At 47.5% G+C, this 17500-nt stretch overlaps 1 protein-coding gene across 8 annotated transcripts in view; it reads right to left on the bottom strand.

Annotated features, from left to right (window-relative positions):
* Nucleotides 1-17500, bottom strand: part of mtus1b (microtubule associated tumor suppressor 1b) — a 60477-nt gene that overhangs the window by 4614 nt on the left and 38363 nt on the right. For all 8 annotated transcript variants that reach the window (XM_062522879.1, XM_062522869.1, XM_062522860.1 and 5 more), the window contains 3 exons: nucleotides 13004-13290; nucleotides 5606-5672; nucleotides 626-840 (listed from right to left, as the gene is read on the bottom strand). In XM_062522879.1, the coding sequence (XP_062378863.1) occupies nucleotides 626-840; nucleotides 5606-5672; nucleotides 13004-13290 (569 nt within the window). The remainder of the gene's footprint in view (nucleotides 1-625; nucleotides 841-5605; nucleotides 5673-13003; nucleotides 13291-17500) is intronic.

Raw genomic sequence — 17500 nt, forward strand, 5'->3', positions numbered from 1 at the left:
AACGCCATGGCAACAGCTATAAATCATCTGTTTTATGAGCACAGTGGCCCGGGCCCTTTTCCGTGTCTCCAATCCAACAGGCTGGGACGCCATTAAACCACTGGAAGTTTAATTGTAGCTTTCATATCACAGTTACAGCCGCATACATCTCTACCACTCAGGGTCACATATTGGATATAGCAGAGTGCAGTGCTGTGCGTGGATGCTGAGACGCATTAGCCTGCACAATATTATAGTCATAAGTCACCCCGACATGAACTGCAGCCCTGAAGCACTTTTCTGGGCTCCTACATACAGTATCTACAGCATCTCACTGGCGGCTGAGAGTGCCATAGCTGACATTTATTTCTTTGCTATACTGTATGAGTACAGTTTGGAACAATTCACCATTCTCTTTGGTTTTAGTTGACTCACAAGTTTAAACAAAAAGTGAAAACTTTACAATTGGATCAGCTTCAACCCATCACGAATCAAGGCATGGGCTTTAAAAGTGAGCAGAGACTAAATGGTACTATGGGCCATCCAAAAAAGATATCCACGTGTCCAAAGCAGTTAGATTACCCAAGGGGTGAGTAATGGCCAGCCAGTGCCTTTACTGAGCATACACACGGCCCACGCTATGTACCTGTTGCTGCATGAGAGCGCGGCACTTGTCGGCCTCCTCCTGGTAGGCCTGGTGGGTCTTGTCCCATTCTGCCGAGTAGAAGGTCCGGAGTCGCTCCTCCAGCTGCACGAGCTCCTCCTGGTGCTCCTCCCGCAGCTTCTGCAGCGTCTCCTCAAACGTCAGCTGCGCCTCCTCCTTCTCCTTCTCCAGGCGCTCGCAGCACGACACCGAGCCGGCTGATGGGGAGGAGGAGAGAGATGGGGGGATGAGGAGAAATTGAGAGAGAGAGAGAAAGAAAGAGAGAGAGACAGGAGGAAAGAAGGGGAATCAGAGAGGGTGGACAGAAAAAGAGGAAAAAATAAGACTTGTTTTTAAGTCTGCGTAAATTTGTCCAGGACATTATGGCAGAAAAGCTGCAGTGGCCTGAATGTTCCTGACCGCAGCCTAAGTGGAGAGAGCTGAACATTTCTCCATGAGTACCATAGTGTTCCAGCTACCAGCAAGAACACGATGTCTCCTCTACGTTTTATTTCCTTATAAACCTGCTAATCGCACAGGAACATGAATCTAGCAGAGCACAATCCTCTCCGTAACCAAACTCCACAGTTGTGCCGGTGAATACTGTATGTCTGCAGTAACTGAGATGAATCACCATGCATTACAACAATGCCGTTATTGTCCAGGTGATAAGTTCCAGACTTGTTCCACTATCTTCAGCGTGAGTGAGTGCAGTTTACGCCGACTGGAGTGAACATGTCTCAAATGTTAATAGATTTGCATTCCGATAGGCAAGCCCCAACAGTTGCCTTGGTGCTGTTAGATGAAGTGTTTGTAACGGGGCTGTTGCCGTGCTGCTATGATGACATAGGGGTGACAGCTGTGGCAGAACAGGCCTGGGCTTTACTGGCCAGGACAGGTGTGACATCATCCCCTCTGGGTGTTAACCTCAGTGAACCCTCATAACAGGCTCTAGTGGGGGGCAGACGGGCTGTGGACTGACTTAGGACACGCGGGAAGACAATGGACATAAGGACACATGCTGAGAGCTGCGGTGGAGCGAGTCATGGGTCGGCTTAAGAGTCACAACATGTTTGAATAATAATAATAACAATAATAATAAAAAACATAACACACAAAGACATCACATTTGCCAAAATACAGGGATTAATGCAAGGGTGGACCTAATCTGAAGACCTCTGCATTAAATCTGACACACACACAAAAAAAACTATGCATTGGACAGAGTAAACATTGAACCCCTTACGCGCACTATCTGAGTAACCATTGAACCCTTTCCACATCCAGTCCTGTGTGAGCGGTGAGTGATAGTGCTGTGCTAGACGAGGGGGGGCTGGGTGGTGGGGTGGAGTGGAGTGGGGTGGAGTGTTGGAGGGTTCTGGAGGAGAGTGAGAGTGTGTCCTCCACCAGCGCTGCATACCACGGGCGTGAGGAGGGTCAGAGGCCTGCTGCCCCAGGACCAGGACACGCTCACGGAGCTCCACCGCTCCACATTCCTCCTGCAGGCCGCATGTGTGTACAGGCATGTGGCTGGGTGTGGGTGTGAAAGTGTCAGGGAGTGTGTGTAGAAACAGGCACGCTGGCTTGTCTACGTGTATGTTTATCTATGGCCAGTGTGTGTGTGTATGTGTGTGTGTGTGTGTGTGTGTGTGTGTGTGTGTGTGTGTGTGTCTATCTGTCTCCATGTATGTACAGTAGCCTATATGTGTGTGTCAGAGAGAATAAAGGCGTGTCTGTAAATATATGTGTGGACATGCTGATCTGTAATGTGTTTCTCTCTGCATACGTCTGGTAGGTGGGGTTACATATGCTTTACTGTGCTGTTGACAGACATTTTGGAAACGCATACACACACACCAACGTGCACACACTTGTTTGTATACGATGCCAGAGGGCCGCAGGGCAGAGCACACAAGTGGCTGGACTAGGAAAGGAGCCTGCTCTGGCTATGCTGTGCTGTTCTGGCTATGCTGTGCTACTCTGGCTATGCTATGCTATGTTATGCTATGCTATGCTATGCTGTGCTAAGAGGCACGTGGGTGAAGTGCATTGCGCCACGTTTTTCCTTTCATACACATTACAGTGCTGGGCCCCTGCCAAGGCCTGTCGCGCAGAACAGCAGAGCACCACACCGCACCGCACCACACACCTCCCCCTCAATCGCCCCCCTCTTGTTCATGTTCCTAGTCTTTAAATATGTCTGCCCCTCATGCTCACTCTCACTTTGATAATGTTTTTCTGTCTTTCTCTCTTTCTTTCTCTCTTTCTTTCTCCGGAGTGGTGAGTGACATCATCGGAAGAATGAACTCATGTTCTGGAATGCTCAGGGAAAGACTCCAGTGGATGACTGGAGTGGAGGAACATGGCTGGGCAACACTGATGCAACAGAAAAATAACTCTAAGCGACTCCACCCTATTAATGAGTACAGACCCCGCTCAGCTGCCATCAGCCCATTAATTCATGTATGTATTGAGTATTGAGAGTACCAGGGGTGGAACTTAAAATTTGAAAATGTGAAAATATATCAGCCAATAGCAGATTTCTGGTCAAATTCACCAGCCACTCAATGTTAAAATATGACTTTGTGTCTGAAATCTACCAGCCACTCTCACATTTTACCAGCATTTGGCTGGTGGCTGGTGCTAATTTCCATCCCTGGAGAGTACTGGAATCAACCAATTAATTCATAGCAAATCTATATTGAGAGTAGCCTGGAAAACCAGCGCCAACTGCTGGACGGCAAAATGTTTTGCCTGCATTTGAGTCTGGCCTCGGACCACTGTACATTTTGAAAACACTGCCCTGAATCTGGCAGATGGCAACTAAACCAATCACAACGCAGAGATGTGTTTTGAATCAACGCGGGCGGGGCAGAGGGCTCTGGGGCGGGGTTTTGAGGGAGCGTTGGCCTATAGGCACAGACACGGTTTGAAAGACAACGGGTTGTGCTCATCAACAATGTTCCGTTGTATCCATTCATCGGAGCCAGACTAAATTAGACATCCAATCCACTTAGGCTGGTTTATCAGGCTATATTGAGAGCACTAAAATTAACCCATTAATTCATAGCACTTCTGTATTGAGAGTACTGAAATCAGAAACTCAAAAAAAACATGAATCAGAAACTCATGCCTTATTGTTCTCAGTCATGTTTCTTATTGTGCGTACTTGTGTTAACAGTCACAATTATGGTCGGACATAAGAATGCAACCAAATCAGCTGTTGTGTGTTCATCCACATATGACATGACATGTTTTTAATACATTCAGTTCCTGTAGTTCTCCTGAGTATATCTCTATGTGACTGACTAACTGACTATGTCTTTAGAGACAAGTGGAACATTATGTTTCAGCAGCTATCGGCTCTGGATTGCTAGGTTGACACGATGAGGGTCTGATTCAGTGTGATCCACGTAATCTGGGATGAGCAACGGCATCTCACGGCAACCTGGAGGGATTCTTAAACCCGGACTGTTTTCTTGTTTGATTAGTTTAGAGAAGCCGATGAATGCATGCTGTCTTTTAGTGAATGCATGCTGTCTCTCCCTTGATGTGCATCTCTGAAAATGAAGCTCTGCTGCTGTCACTGCCTGAGTGGGTCTTCATTCATCTGTGTCATCAAAATAACCATCAGAATCCTCTGTGTACATTCAACCAAAGATGCTTCGTTACTATCCGGTCCGCTTTAACCCTCTCTGAGTCAACTCTGTATTAACTCTCACACTCAACCTTCCTCTAGAACACGTTATTCAACTACACGTCATTCAAGTCATCAGACCAACTGTAGCTTGTAACTTTTTAAGGTGCTGAGAGCAGTTTTGGTCCCTTGGTTTGAGAACCAGACAGCTGTGTGTGAGAGATGAGAACTGACTGAGGGGAGGTGAGGAGATCATTTTGTGTGTTTGTGTGGACAGTGGAATATACATATTTGTGTGTGTTTGTGTGTGTTTGTGTGTGTGTGTGTGTGTGGTACTTTGGCAAGCGGGTGATGAGTGTGTGTGAGCAGAGGGATGACACCGCTGTAGGCTAAACAAAAGAGCCTCTGTCTGCGAGGAGACTCATTACTGCGGGCTTGTGGCCACTCCATGGGCCTCCACCACAGCAGCTACACCAAAACCTCTGCCAACAACACACACACAAGCATCAACACTCACACTCACACACAAGCATCAACACTCACACTCACACACATGCATGCGCACGCGTGCACACACACACACACACACACACACACACACACACACACACACACACACACACACACACACACACACGCGCGCACACACACACACACACACACACACACACACACACAAACACAAAGGAAAGCATCCAATAATACCCTAACACACATACAGACTTGAGACACAAATGCTCGTCATATTCCAATACACACTCCAATAGAGACAGTGTTTTGTGTAGTCAGTGTTTTGTGCAGTCATAATTCCAGGGTGATTCTGGGAACCAGCCCTGACTTGAGGTCATCACACTCAACAAAGTGGAATGAGATGAAAATGTGACCTCAGTTCACACTCACTCACACCCTCCCTCTATCATACACACACACACACACACACACATATAACTCTGTGTGTGTGTGTGTGTATGTGTGTGTGTGTCTGTCTGTGTCTGTGTGTTTATAGACAAGTGCGCATGGAACAGCACCCAAACACATCCACCCCAGAACATCAGAACCTGCTTTGAAACCATACAGGAAATGGGCTCGCAATAAATACCAGGACTTCAGTGAAGCACAGCACAAACCCCATTCCTAGCTGGTTTCATGTCCTTCCTGGGTTCTTCTCTGTAATAGCCTACATGTAGCTATTGTGACTGTTCTACATGCAAGATTAACCGTCCGCAGTCAAATTCCTTGTTTGTTTACACAAACCTGGCCAATGAAGCATGATTCTGATTCTGAGTCTGGTGTGTGCATGAGTGAATAAGAATGTGTGTGTGTGTCCGTGTGTGTTGTCTCCTTACCAAGTTCCTGTTTGATGCTACTCAGTTCCCCTGTGAGGTCTTTCTTCTGCTTCAAGAATTCCTCGCGCTGTAAACACACACAAGATAAAAGACACACAGGTTAACTCTTCCTCCAGTTGAGTCATTAAAGAACTGGTAATACAGGACATCAAGGATCAATTTACATCTGAACGAAGGCAACAACCACAACGTTGGGCCATTGTGATGAATCTTACGTGATGATAGAAACTATGTGGTGTGGGGTGGAAGGCCACAGGCAGGAGATAGTTGGCAGAGAACCCATCTTAACTTTGGTCTTTCACAATCCACCTGAACCCATCCAGACCAACCAGCCATCAGTTAACACCTGCACTGTCTGCTTTGGTGTGGTGTTTTCCAGGAAGATATGAGATTCTCTGTACATCGATACAGACACACTGATATCAGTGTAGCATGACTGTAAAATACTAAAACATTACGACGCAAACTGGACCCAATCTTAACTTAGTAACTGTGTTTAATATATGTTTTTGTATCCCCAGGTAATAAATGAGTAATCAAATGTATTCGATAATCAATGACTATTGATTATACTACTGTTGCCATACTGGAGGCAGCTTCATGACCTCAGATGGCGAGATCAGAGATTACACTCCTGAACTAATCAAACACAGCCAGAGAAGTTCGTCTGTTCTCACCCTCTCTTTCTTTCGCAAACACAGTCAAGCACACCCCCTCAAAGAGCCTGAAAAAGCCCCTTGAGACTGACACTAGACCACAACATAACCATCAACATAAACCACCACAGCCGGCTGACCAAAACAACAATATCGGCACACATTCGGGGCTTCTTTCATTCCCCAGTCTATTGTTGTTCGGCTCCAAAGCCATGTGCCAGTTAGCTCCCACAACACGCTCCCCTTCCCGAGCAAATTGGTAAGATCAACAAGCAGACTGAACAAATGGGAGAAACACATGCACCACTTTTGCCGTCAACAGGTGACAGTGAAAGGAGAGAAAACAACTAATCGAGCCCTCCACTACCACCACCTCCACAAGCACACACACACACACGCACACACACACAACTTCAACCCGCGCCATAACAAAGAGAAACTAAAGTTTAAAGCGAGCCACCTTAGCCTTCTTCTTCCTGATGCAGGGAGGGTTCTTCAGGCAGGCTTTGCTGTCGGAGGCGCCCATGTTGATCCTCCTGCTGGCTCCCACACTCCTCCAGAGTCGCCCTCTGCCCCTCCAGTCACACCGACCGCTCTAACTGTCAGGAACTCTACGCAAGGCTCAACCTCCGGCAGAGCCCTCCCCACTCTGCCACCTTCCCCTCCCTCCCCCCTCTCACACTCACTCACTCACTCACTCTCTCTCTCTCTTTCTCTCTGCCCATACTCTGTACTCTCTTCATCAGGGAACTGGTCTGTCTGCTCGGAGTGTTTCATACACAGTTCTATATCAAGGCCGTATTCACCCTAAAAGAAGGGCAGGGAGAAGATGACAAGAAAAAGGAAAAGTCAAAATGTGGGAGGGGAGAGGAGGCTACACACTGACTCACGGATAATCTGATGAGAACATTCTCCACAGACAGAGAGGGGAAGGGTTCATGCAAAAGCCATTTGAGGTTTGAGGGTCAATCAGAATTTAGAGTCAAAGTTCATGGCTTGGATCAATGAGAGCAGCACTGTGTCCACAATGGACCTTTCAACAGCCTAGTCTTGTAGTGGGCAGTTCCCATAGGCAGTAATGTCCACCAGTGTCTTTCCAGGTTGTCTGAGATCACTGGGAGTGTGCTGACAGGACCAGGACCCAGAGTCCAGATTGGCTGTAGATGAAGGGAAGCTGCTGGACTGGTATCACGCCAGATTAGCCCGAGACAGGACCCACTGGACTTCAGCCTTTACGAGCCAAACACCCTCAGCCTGCAGGCACCAGAGACTTACAATAACACAATTACTGCTCTGGACACATTAGAAGCTACTGGGTTGAGGCAGGTTTACAATCTTGCCAAGATTGTAGAGGTTGCATTTTAAGTGTGGGCTAGTGTCACACCTCAGAAACCCCATCAGAGCCCCAACAGATAAGATAACAAACAGGATAATCTAAGTACTTTCAGATTAAGAAGTTGGTATGAGAGAGAGAAAGAGAAAGAGAGAAAGAGAGAGGGAGAGCGCGAGAAAGAGAAAGAGAGAGAGAGAGAAAAGAAAGAAAGAGAGGATTTGTTTGTGCATGCTTTGCCAGTCCTCAGGCCAGACTCGGAGAACTGTGCAGTCTCAAGAGAAGGCTCATGTGGGTCTCTCAGCGTAGCACTCTCTCTGTAGCACACACTCTCTGTAGCACACACTCTCTCTGTAGCACACAGTCTCTTGTGTCAGCTCCTCCAACACTAAAAACCAACAGCCCTCCTCTCAGTGCCCATGGGCATCTACGGAGACTGTTAACAATTACATTAAATGATGACACGGGGAAGACTTGTGTAATCCTTTTACGCATTCAAACAATGTACAGTGCAGTGAAGCACCAGAACAACATGCAGAGCCTCAGGTCACAGTTAACAACAGCCCTGTTGGGGAGACCTCTACGCTGCCAAAGGAGAAAATCCACAGCATTTCTCAACTCATTTCTCCAAATGAACCAGAGTTCTTTGATGTAGGAATACTTTTTTGCTTATGTTCATAATATGTAAAGTCAAACACACACACACACACACACACACACACCCTCATATCCAAAAAAAGAAGGTGCGGTAAGCTGCTTACCCACACAAAGCTTTAGCATGAAACACATCAAGAGATCTGGTGCACTCCTATGTGGGGAGTTATGACACTGCCTTGGGGGGCCGCCAGTTCTTTCAGCAGCGAAACAGCTGGCAGGTGAGATGCACAGACACGCCTCTGTCCTGGAGCCAAACTCTAGGCTTCACAAGGCAGCTGGAGCATTCCTTACCAATAACCCACCCCCAACACACACACACACAAACACACAACCCCACCCCCTACTCACTCTCTCTCTCTCTCTCTCTCTCTCTCTCTCTCTCTCTCTCTCTCTCTCTCTCTCTCTCTCTCTCTCTCTCTCCTTCACACACAATCATAGGAGCCAAATCAATCACTGGCGATAATCAGGCTGTAACATTGTATCCCCTCCCCCTAATTTCTATTGATAACAACACAGATGTTCTCCCATACAATGCTTGTAGAGGCAAACGAGGCTCTGTCATTAGAGTAGCTTTTGTGAACATGCTTGATAGAAACAGCTTGACTATCTATCTGTTGGCTTGCATGTCTGCCTAAGAAGAGGGAGCACACCACACCTGTCCTGGCTCAGTTGCACTGGCTACCTGTAAAGCGATACACATAATACATTTCTAAAGCCCTCAATGGACGAGCTCCTTCTTACATCTCAGAAATGCTATCCCCTCACTCTTGCACCTATTGGTCACTCAGGTCGTCTTCTAAACAGCTTCTCGCAGTCCTTCATTCAAGATTTAAAACAAAAGGTAACGGGCCTTTTCTGTAGTTGCCCCAGGGCTCTTGAACACCCTTCAGCACTTATCACCCTTCAGCACTAATCCTGTGCCACAGCTAGATCTAAATCCAACTGAAAGACCTACCTCCTCTCCTCTCTTTGACTTCCTCCTGAGACCTCCTCCCTCACATACACTTTCCTCTTTTATGTTGTTTTATTATCATTATTACATTCATGTTTTTTAATGGCTTGTTCTACTGCTTTTATCATGTTTTGTTTTTGTACATGCTTATTTATTTATTTATTGCACTTCATCCCTATTTTGCTTGAATTCATTTTTTATCTATATCTGAACTCATATTTTATTTCTTTTTTATCCTATCATAACTCTGGGCTTCTCTTTTACATGCTAACTACCTCTCTGTCTTACCTGTGAAGCACTTTGGGTCAACTCCTTGTTGTTTTTAAATCTGTTATATAAGAACAAAGTGAATTGACTTGACTTGACTTGACTTGTCTTGTCTGTCTATCTCACACAAGGGGCTAACTGGAGGCTGGCTTATCATCAGCAGAGATAGTAGAGTCAGGATCACCCATTATGCTGTTTTGCTTTAGAAGTATGGATTCAGAGAGCAACACTATCAATGAGAATCAATCAATGAGAATCAAGAGGTTATATGCCAAACAAATGAGATACATAGACCTTTTTTAGACGTTTGCCACTCTAAACCATGTCCTGGATCCCCTACCAAGCTTCTCTCTGACACACAAAATAACAAGGAATAAAATTAAAAAATGTGATAAAAAACATCTGCAGTCCACAAGGAAACCCAACAGGAGAGTCACAAGCCAGAAAAGAGATACAAGAGTTCAGAAAAAAACACGATGCAGGCAACTTGTTTGACAGGGGAGTGAAGGGCCTCTATCCATATCATCTTCACGCACGGATGCGCACACACACACACACACACACACACACACACACACACACACACACACACACACACACACACACACACACACACACACACACACACACACACACACACACACACACACACACACACACACACACACACACACACACACACACACACACACACACACACACACACACACACACACACACACACACACACACACACACACACACACACACAGGTGTCACGTCCCCTGTCTGGAAATTAATGTGTTGATCCTCAAATGGCAATTCAGGTAATTAGAGACCTGGGTGGGCTTTCATTATCAGAGGATGAAAGACTTGTCTGCTGCAATTACACTCATTTGACTCATTTAGGAGAATTTAGCAGTTGCAGCAGCCTCCTCCTCCTTGGGTTTGCCTGTTTTGACACTTAATGGAGTTATCGCCGAAAACCCCCCACACACTCCCAGTGCACACACGCACTGAATTTCCCCCTCAGATATCCCCCATCAACTTGGCAGGCAGGGCTGGGCCAAATAGTTAACCAGTCTGAGACTGTGGATAAGCATTCCAGAGATGTTTGGTTAAGCAGAGAACCTCCTCAATATGCTGGGTGATCTATAGACCTCAGAGCCCGACTTAGCTAACAAAGCCAAAGGCAAGACATTCCTGGCCCGTAGCCGGTGGTCCCACCACGGAGAGGCATATCTTTGAGTTTGTAGTGACTACTACTTTCACTGGGAACTCATTTTTGTTCTCTCCCAGTCATTACCGTTGAGACCATCTTATTCATAAACCACAGGGCTGCATCCCCAGACGTAGCCCTGACGAGGGTGTGAAAACAGAGTTCTGCACTCGAATCTGCTTCAACTTCAAGGCAGGAGGGGAACACAACAAGCCCATAACAATTCCAGGAATGTTCTCCCCACCAAGTGTGACTTTAAACAGAAGAATCCATAATGTTTCTGAAGATGCAAAAGCCTTCCCTGAATGGCCTGTCAGGGCTGCAGTTTACCATGAGAGGAGCACTTTTCATACCATACTGAGGAAGGGGAGGGGGGAAGCAGTGCACCCAGGAGCCTATTCACACCAGTCATGTGAAAGGGCAGGCAATTAATGTTTAGCTCTGGTTCAACAAATTGTCTCTGGGAAAATGACAGGAGAAAATGGAGCCCTGAGCACTAAGTTCTACCCGGCGATTTAATGGCCCCTGCTTCCCTCCCTTCCCCTTTCTCTCCGTCATTAAATAAGCCTGACAGTGTCTGTGGCCTGCTGGTCGGTGACAGGACTAAAGTAAAGCGAGCAAATATTAGCAAGTTGACACAAAGACCGGGAGATTTACTCTGCAAATACTCCATGCCTGGGCACCAGCCACAGGGATGAGCAGTAAGGTGCAAGAGCCTCACCTAGATCTTTGGATAAGCCGATTCCATTGTGTCAACATGCAGGGATTTCTGCCTTGTTTAGAGTCAAATCCACAGCATTGAAAACAGGATCTTCATCCTACAGCTTTCTACTCTCTAAACAGTGCTGAGTATACAGTAGGGTACCAACTGAGGAGAGATGACGACTATTTACATTAGCAGAATGAATGAATGACCACAATGGTTTTCTGTAAACCACAACTGTTTTAAAAGGCCTTTGTTGCAGAATTGTGAATCGCAATTGAGGGCCTAAATTTCAGCACGGGATTGTGGGTAGCGCATAATTCATTAAAGTCCCGCCACTTAGCAGGTGCGCTCTCTCTCTCTCTCTCACAGCAGGACTTATCAGCAAGTCAAATTACGCTTGGTGCTTCTACACCAACTGCTAACCGACAGGAAAGAAAAACAAAAGTTTAGCGATCAGGAACTGTCAGGAATTTTGCAAACACAGAAGGATTCCATAGAATGGGCATGAGACACAAGGGAACATGAACAGACAGACGTGGTCTGTAGGCCTACTTTCACTTTCTAGAGTGCACATTCATTACGTGAAAGATGCTTCATACCAAAACAGCGATCCAACATAATCAAATTTATCATGACATGTATTGTCACAAACACTTACTCCAGTTAGAAAATCAAAACCTAAATCATGTAAGTAAAGACTATGGTGGTGAGTGTTGTTCTCTAATTGATGCCGGTAATAAGGAAAATGTGATTTTCGTTTGTAAAATTTATGCCACCCCCCCCCCCCCAACTGTATAATTCCCCCCTACGTGAAGAACCTATGCAAAGGAGGGAATGTCCTGCCCCCATTTTTGAAAAATAAACGTTAAGCCCTGACAATGTGTATGTGACATTAAAACCTCAAATGGTGTTTTTACCTGCTGATGCTCATCGACTTTTCTAGTGATTGTTAATGTTGTATGGCTAGCACTTGTGCAAAGTATTATGTTGTGGCATGCATTTAGTTTAACACACAGATAACACACACATATCTGTTTCTGTAAAGAGTACATGTCATGCATTACAGTGTGGTTATGAAGATGCATCGGTCATGCCGATGACCCCCCCCACACACACACACACCAATTTCTATGTGCACTGCTCCAAATTGCAGAGGAAGTATAGCTAGAAAACCTCAATCTCAACCAAAAAACCTTTACATCCACACATGTAAAAACAAAGGGTTGCCATGTCAAAAGTCAAAATGTGTAGCCCATTTTAATTCTACTTCTGTCAGTTCTAAAATGCAAATCAACGAGCAAGTATGAGAACCACACAGTTTTAACTTCTGTTTGTTAACCAGAAAGTGGAAACCAGCCTGTAAATGCAGCCAAACAGCTCCTGCAGCATTATACCCACCCGCAGAATGTTGTTTACATATGAAAGACTAAGCATTGCCACACCAGACATACAGTACTGTACACACATTGATGGATGCTCGTGAAATATGACACCACACTAAGCAGCACTTCCTTATCTAACTATTCTATGCTGAGAACACAAGGGATACAGAATAAATACTGTAAAATGGATCAGTGGAAGGTAGGAGACATGCAGAGAGACAGGCAGACAGGGACAGATGTCAGTCCTCACCTCGGCGAAGACGTGCTGGACCACCAGGGCGAGAGCCTCCAGGCGCCGGTTGCCGGACAGCAGGAGCTTGCGGAGCTGCTGGATGCACTGGCTCTTCCTCTCGCACTGCTGCCTGTAGTGGGCGATGCCCAGGGGCTTCTCCGCGGGGGGCGCTGGGGGCTGCGGCGGCACGCTGGCATGGGTCCCTGCTGCCCGGGCGGAGGCCACTGGCGCCGGGGGAGACGCTGGAGAGGACACGGGCGCCGGGGCTGGAGATGACGCCGCCTGCCTGGGCTTGTTCTTGTCCACTGCAAGACAGCAATGTCCAACGTTCAGAGTGGCCACGACGTTTAGCATAGCGACCTTCCCTCCCCCTCCCCAATGCACACCAGCAACTCACTATCCACACACTTAGCTGAGTGATACTTAACATGTAAAGACACAGATACACAAATACAAACATACACAAACATACACAAACAAATAAACAAGTAAACAGACAAACACAAGACAGACACACAGATGAAGCGCACACGCCCTGCCCTGGCAGAGAAACCTCCAGAGCTTCCCTGAAACACAAATGGCCGCGGTGCATTCTGGGATTGTTTCCTAATGAAGATGTATTGTACAGTAAGATGGAAGGGTGGGGGTGGGGGGTGCATTTACAGTGCATTACCGCAGCATCTAATATGCCTGGCAATTAGGACCCCAAGAGAGGCTTCCCTGTCCATGCCGGCAGAAAATGTGATGTCTTGGAGCACAGGAAGTCTGTTTTGATATTGCACAGGAGCTGTGCCTCAAATAAACCAGGGCTGAAATTAGACTCGATCAATCAAAGTCTGTATTATCCTACCATGGCACATTCACATTCACAGTCTGCACAGATAATGGTCACTTCCTGAGGGTGATAAGCCCAAATCAGGTTTCAGTTATTGAGGCACTATGCCAAAGATATAACGTTGTAATGCAACGCTTAAAAGTTCTGGTTATTTCCTTTACTGTGTCTTAATATGACACAGTGTGCACACTAAGGGCTTCCACCCTCCCACTGCACCCATTCAGAGAACAGGGTCTGGAGGACAGGGGATGTTTTCCCAGAGGGGGCACTCAATTGGCTCTCTCACTTTCTCCAAATGCACTCAGGCGTCAATACAACACTTGTCATGGAGGTGGCAAACTGTCACCACCTGTCCCTGCACAGCAAAAGATGACCACTATGTGGCCCCAAAATCAGCTATGTGCCCCAAAATAACAATCAACAGGGATTAAACAATTGAAACAAAGATCCGCTAAATTTCAGCGTTGTGTTATCATCTTTGATAATGCACGCTATTTGCATGTGAATGTTGATGCCCTTCAGCAGCTCAGAGCACAGAGGGGCATTTGTATTTTTAGATTGCCCTCTGCTGGTGGCTCGCTGGTCATCATCCAATCACCACAGCCTCTCTCGCCATGCACACACAACACACTGCATTTATACATAGCTGCCTCACTGGAGCCTGTTGCTAGGGAGATCCACTTGGCCACCACCACCATCTCCACAGCACCGAGCAGGAAGATGCCTCAGCTGAGGCATGTACGCAACACAGGACAGCCATCAATCACGGACACATTCATATGTCTAGTCCCTCACCAAGCGTGGTCACGCGCGCTAGATATGATTATAGAAACACCAGTGTGTAGAAAAATATGAGGAGAGTATCAGTGTGCGGACTGATGTGGACTCAAAGCTAATGGGCGAATCACTCCTTTTCATGCAGATCAATTAAAGGCATCCATCACCACAGCTACAGTATAAAAATATGGCACTGCCAGTGAGCATCCAAACACTAGCCCACCATTTATGTGTCCCTCCCTCTTCCTCTTCCTCTCTCTCCCTCTTCCTCAGTCACGTTATCTCTCTCCCTTGCTCCCTCTCTCTCTCTCTCTCTCTCTCACACACAAACATACTTCGCCCTCTCCTTTGATCATTCTGATGTCTACGCCAGTGGCTCTGACTGCAGCGATCTGCAAGTTCCCCCCGGCAACTAATTTAATATTAACAATCATATTCATCAATTCACACTCATTTAAAAGAGCATCTGTGTAGTCATTTTCTAGTCCTATTACTTCATCTTGCCCAAACGCTGAACTCCATTTGGAGGAAATATGAGTGTGTGAGTATGCGTGCATATGCACCCGCAGGATGTGCTCATTTTATGGCCACGCTAGAGTGGAGTCTGACAGAGCCATAGAAATAAAAACTGTCACTAAACCTAAACGACGCCGGTGAATAATTTACACACACATACACACACACACACACACACCGCATGTACTGCATACCGTTCCTCATGAATAATTTAAGAGCAGCTATTCGAAAACATAACGCCTTTATTCTCCCACAGCAGGTTGCCAGATAAAGCTACTAAATCCCCCGGCTGAGCTCTAAGCAGGGCCACTCTGCTCCGGTTGAACAGGGCGGCGAGGCTGCATTTCCATCACTCATTGCGCTGGCGGCTCCTGTGCTATCGCTGCCTGACTCTGTGCCCTCGCCTCAAAACATGGCCGACCGCAGCCACCCTTAGCAGCGCTGGGATCGCCATGAGGACAGCCAGGCCCCAGAGAGGAGAGCTGTCCACATGGGTGATGATGATGAGGGTGGTTATGTGGTGATGATGAAGGCCTCTGTGGACTGAGCCACGGGAGAGGACAACAGTGTAGGATTCAAGATGGCGGACGTAAGCGGCACAGCAGATGCCAGTTGCTGCCATTCTGCTGGTTCCTTGTGAAACTTCAGCGCTCTGTTTGCTGTCGCTGAGGGCTGGTGGGCTGTGCAGTAATGGGACAGTGAGAATAGAGTGGGCAGCTAGTGGCAGCTCTGACTCTTTGAACATCAAATCCCTGTAGTCAAGCATGCTTGTTTGTTTGATGGCAAAGTAAACTTTTCTAGGCCATCATGTCATAGCACGTCAGATGCTCTGGGGGGCTCAATGGTGTTTTTTGCCCCCAACGGCACCTTCCAGGCAGCACAGCCTAAAAGGCACCACCTTTACCCTATTCCTAACCTTAACCCCCTCAAACCTCATCCTACCCCAAAACTGAGGGGAGTAGTGCCTTGAATTCAGCGCTGCCTGGAAGGCACCATTGAGGGCAAATAATACCAAAGACCCTCTGGGGGTGGACATTATTCTGGCAAATGAAGGGTTGAGAGGAAGAAAAGGAAGGAGGGAGAGAGAGAGAAAGACAGAGGGAGAGAGAGAGAGAGAAAGACAGAGCGACAGAGAGGCTCTTCTGGTGGTGAGCTGAGCTTGGGTTAGGGTGTAATTAGCTCTCCACAAGATAATGACCTTTCAGCTGGAGACATTGGACTGCTCAACTTCAACACATGCAACACACACACACACACACACACACACACACACACACACACACACACACACACAGTTTTTCTCTCTGCTTCCATGAGTGTGTTCTCTAAGCCGGATGTCCCTGAGCCTGTAGCAGCACGCCAAAGTGCTGGGGACTCTTTTCATCTCACGCTTCCCAGATCACCGGGAGCGCGCACGCCACTTTGGGCCACACATCACACACACACATGTACGCATGCACACACACACACACACACACACTTCAAACCGCCCCGATCACTCACCAGGCGGGCCCATGCAGGCAGCTGTGGCCAACCCCTCAAAGCGCTATTTACAAAAACAAATAAACAAGTGGTGCAGAACGGAGATTGGGGGCGCTAAACAATAACATCCTGGAAAACGAGGGGTGTAGGTGTGCAGCGCCCGCTCCGCGCCCACATCAACACGACTTCCCCGCGGCGCGGCGCCCCACACCGGAACGTCTCATCCCATTACAGGCAATTACTGCCAACCAAATCCAGCTCAGTCACCGACTAAACGCTACCCCCCCCAATCATGGTCACGCCGCTGGAGACAAAGCAAAGACTGCTCCCTTATCAAGCGTTCCCACAGTTCACATGGAGGCCAAGAGAGAGGCCTGCTGCTATGCCTGCACATGGAGGCCAAGAGAGAGGCCTGCTCCTATGCCTGCACATGGAGGCCAAGAGAGAGGCCTGCTCCTATGTCTGCACATGGAGGCCAAGAGAGGTGCCTGCTCCTATGCCTGCGCATGGAGGCCAAGAGAGAGGCCTGTCAAGAGAGGTGGCTGCTCCTATGCCTGCACATGGAGGCCAATAGAGGTGCCTGCTCCTATGCCTGCACATGGAGGCCAAGAGAGGTGCCTGCTCCTATGCCTGCACATGGAGGCCGAGAGAGGTGCTTGCTCCTATGCCTGCGCGGACTAGCCTAGCGCAGTGCAGCAGCTCATGTGGGGTCTGGGTCACGCTACACGGACGCCTGCCTCGATAAAATCAGCACGGATATAAAACATGACTGAATCAGCTTCAGTGTCAAATGTGCTGAGGCCAGTAGCATGCCACAGACACAGGCCCATACTGCTTCTCTAGATCCAGAGGAGGCTGTTTGTGGGACCGGGCCTGGCAGCGCTCCAAGTGTGAGGGAGTTGTGC

This window comes from Sardina pilchardus, chromosome 2, assembly GCF_963854185.1.
Source record: "Sardina pilchardus chromosome 2, fSarPil1.1, whole genome shotgun sequence".
NCBI lineage: Eukaryota > Metazoa > Chordata > Actinopteri > Clupeiformes > Clupeidae > Sardina > Sardina pilchardus.